At 24.8% G+C, this 2,316-nt stretch overlaps 1 protein-coding gene across 1 annotated transcript; it reads left to right on the top strand.

Annotated features, from left to right (window-relative positions):
- The first annotated feature begins 751 nt into the window (after nucleotides 1-751).
- Nucleotides 752-2,088, top strand: LOC105620929 (hexaprenyldihydroxybenzoate methyltransferase, mitochondrial-like). Its single transcript, XM_012202405.1, is given in 5 exon segments — nucleotides 752-804; nucleotides 1,045-1,262; nucleotides 1,265-1,539; nucleotides 1,631-1,811; nucleotides 1,961-2,088. Coding segments are annotated over 5 exon segments (855 nt in total).
- Nucleotides 2,089-2,316: the final 228 nt, after the last annotated feature.

Below are 2,316 nucleotides of genomic sequence, written 5' to 3'. Positions count from 1 at the left end.
AAAAAGATTTTATCGAAAGTTTCAGATTAGATAATACAAATGTCAGTTTAGATTAGATAATACAGTGTATATAAAACTTTCAAACCTTATAATTCAAAATGTATTTAACTTTTAATAAAAATAATACTTTATTATAATGTTTTGGAAATAAGCTACAAGAATAAGCAATAAAAAATGGAGGATTCCATATAAAAAATTTAAACAGATTTTCATTGACCTTATGTATTCCACCTAAAGTCAAATTATCACCATTAAGTACATTTCCATAACCGCTTCTTATATATATTTTGCTATAGTCGATTTTCGAGATATTTTAACGTTTCCGAACTTTTTAAAGGGCCTGAAAACAACAGTACGTTGTTTTCGTAAGAAAACGTATAAAAAGGTATTTTAGAATTAAATTTTCATTAAAATATCACAAAGTGTACATATGTCAGGTTTATTTTTACTTGTTTTATGTATCATCATCAATAATATGTTTAAGATTCCAAAATTGTAAAATTATTCATCTGAATACTTTTACATTTATGCTCTTTTACAATTTTTTCTAAATTTTATTTACGCATTTTATAATAGACGTATCATTATTTTTTTAAATGATAAATTCAATATTATCTGGATTTTGTAATAAAATTAAAATTTGATATATTCTTTGCGTGTTTTTTTTAATCGTTGTTGAAGAATTGTTGTTAATGCAATTGTTGTTTTGCTTTTTAAGTTGTAAGTTGCAAGTAAGTGTTTCAATGCAAACATGATGGCTTTCAAGTTTACTAACGGATCGTGGAGAAGCATTTTCCAAAACAGGTATGATGCTAAATAAATGTATTAAATCGTAAATTATGTAACATAGTTAACCTATTTCTTGTAAATACAAATATATAGTATCTAATCGTATCCTAAATTACTTAGATATATCTATAGTTTCTTATTTTTTAAAACACATGACAAGAGTCATCCAAATTATACATCCTATATGTATATTTTATTTAATATATTATATAATAGTATTTGTTCAGCTAAATAAAAATAAACCATTTATTATAGATTATTAAGAAATATCACATGTATCAATACACCCGCCAAATCAATGTCCACGGTGAATAAAAAAGAAATCGATTATTTTACATTTTTTAAGAACTTATGGTGGAATGAGAATGGTCCAATGAAACCCCTTCATTTATACAATTCATTTAGAATACAGTTTTTGAAAGATGAATTGATAAATACTGGATTCAAAATACAAAACCCAGACTTTCCATTAGAAAAATAAAAATTATGGAAGTTGGCTGTGGCGGAGGTATATTGACGGAGGGTTTAGCTAGAGCGGGAGCACAAGTAACCGGAATAGACGCATCGGAACAATTAATAAAAGTTGCTAAAGATCATGCAAAAATGAATCGCGATATATCAGAAAAAGTGAATTATGTTCACTCAACTATAGAAGATTTTGCTAATAAGGAAAACGAAAACAGCACATATGATGCTATTATATCTTCTGAAGTTTTGGAGCATGTATCAGATCCACAACTATTTTTGAAGGTACAATATTATAATAAAAAATTTATTATTAAAGATTTATTAAATATATTTACTATATAAAAATTAAATGTTTCCCAAATATTGTGTGCAGGAATGTATGAAAATTGTGAAACCTGGGAAATCGATTTTTCTAACGACAATAAACAGAACTTTAACATCTTGGTTGTCTACTATTATAGCAACCGAATACATTTTCAGAATTATACCTCGTGGTACTCATACATGGAATAAATTTATTACGCCACATGAAGTTCAATGTATATTAAAGAATTGTAAGTTTGATTTTTGTTAATTCTAAGAAAATATTAAAAAATAATTTGTTGCATAAAAATCATATCTATATACTTATATATATATATATATATGACAAGTCCGTAGTACCAATTATAAATATTTCTTAATCCTTTCCTTTTTTCTACAGATGGTTGTGAAACAAGATCGATTCGTGGTGCGAAATTGAATCTAATAACACGTAAATGGTCTTGGTCATCAAGTCTATCTACTTTTTATTTACTACATGCAATCAAACAAAAAGAAACTGGCGTATAAATAATCTTTGAATTTATATTCATAAATATAAAATATTATTTTAATATTAATATTAAACATAAAAAATATGAATTAAAATGTCTTTATACAAATTTCACAGCACATAAAATTACATTTTTGATACAAAAACTTTTATTCTTTTAATAATTTTTGTAACTAATTATTCCATAATAATTCATACATTTGTATTATTTCTCTACATTGATAAACTTTCTTATTCATAAATAA

Source organism: Atta cephalotes, assembly GCF_000143395.1.
Source record: "Atta cephalotes unplaced genomic scaffold scaffold00030, whole genome shotgun sequence".
Taxonomy (NCBI): domain Eukaryota; kingdom Metazoa; phylum Arthropoda; class Insecta; order Hymenoptera; family Formicidae; genus Atta; species Atta cephalotes.
The sequence above is the reverse complement of the archived record's forward strand: the minus strand, read 5'-3'. Positions and strand labels throughout refer to the sequence as shown.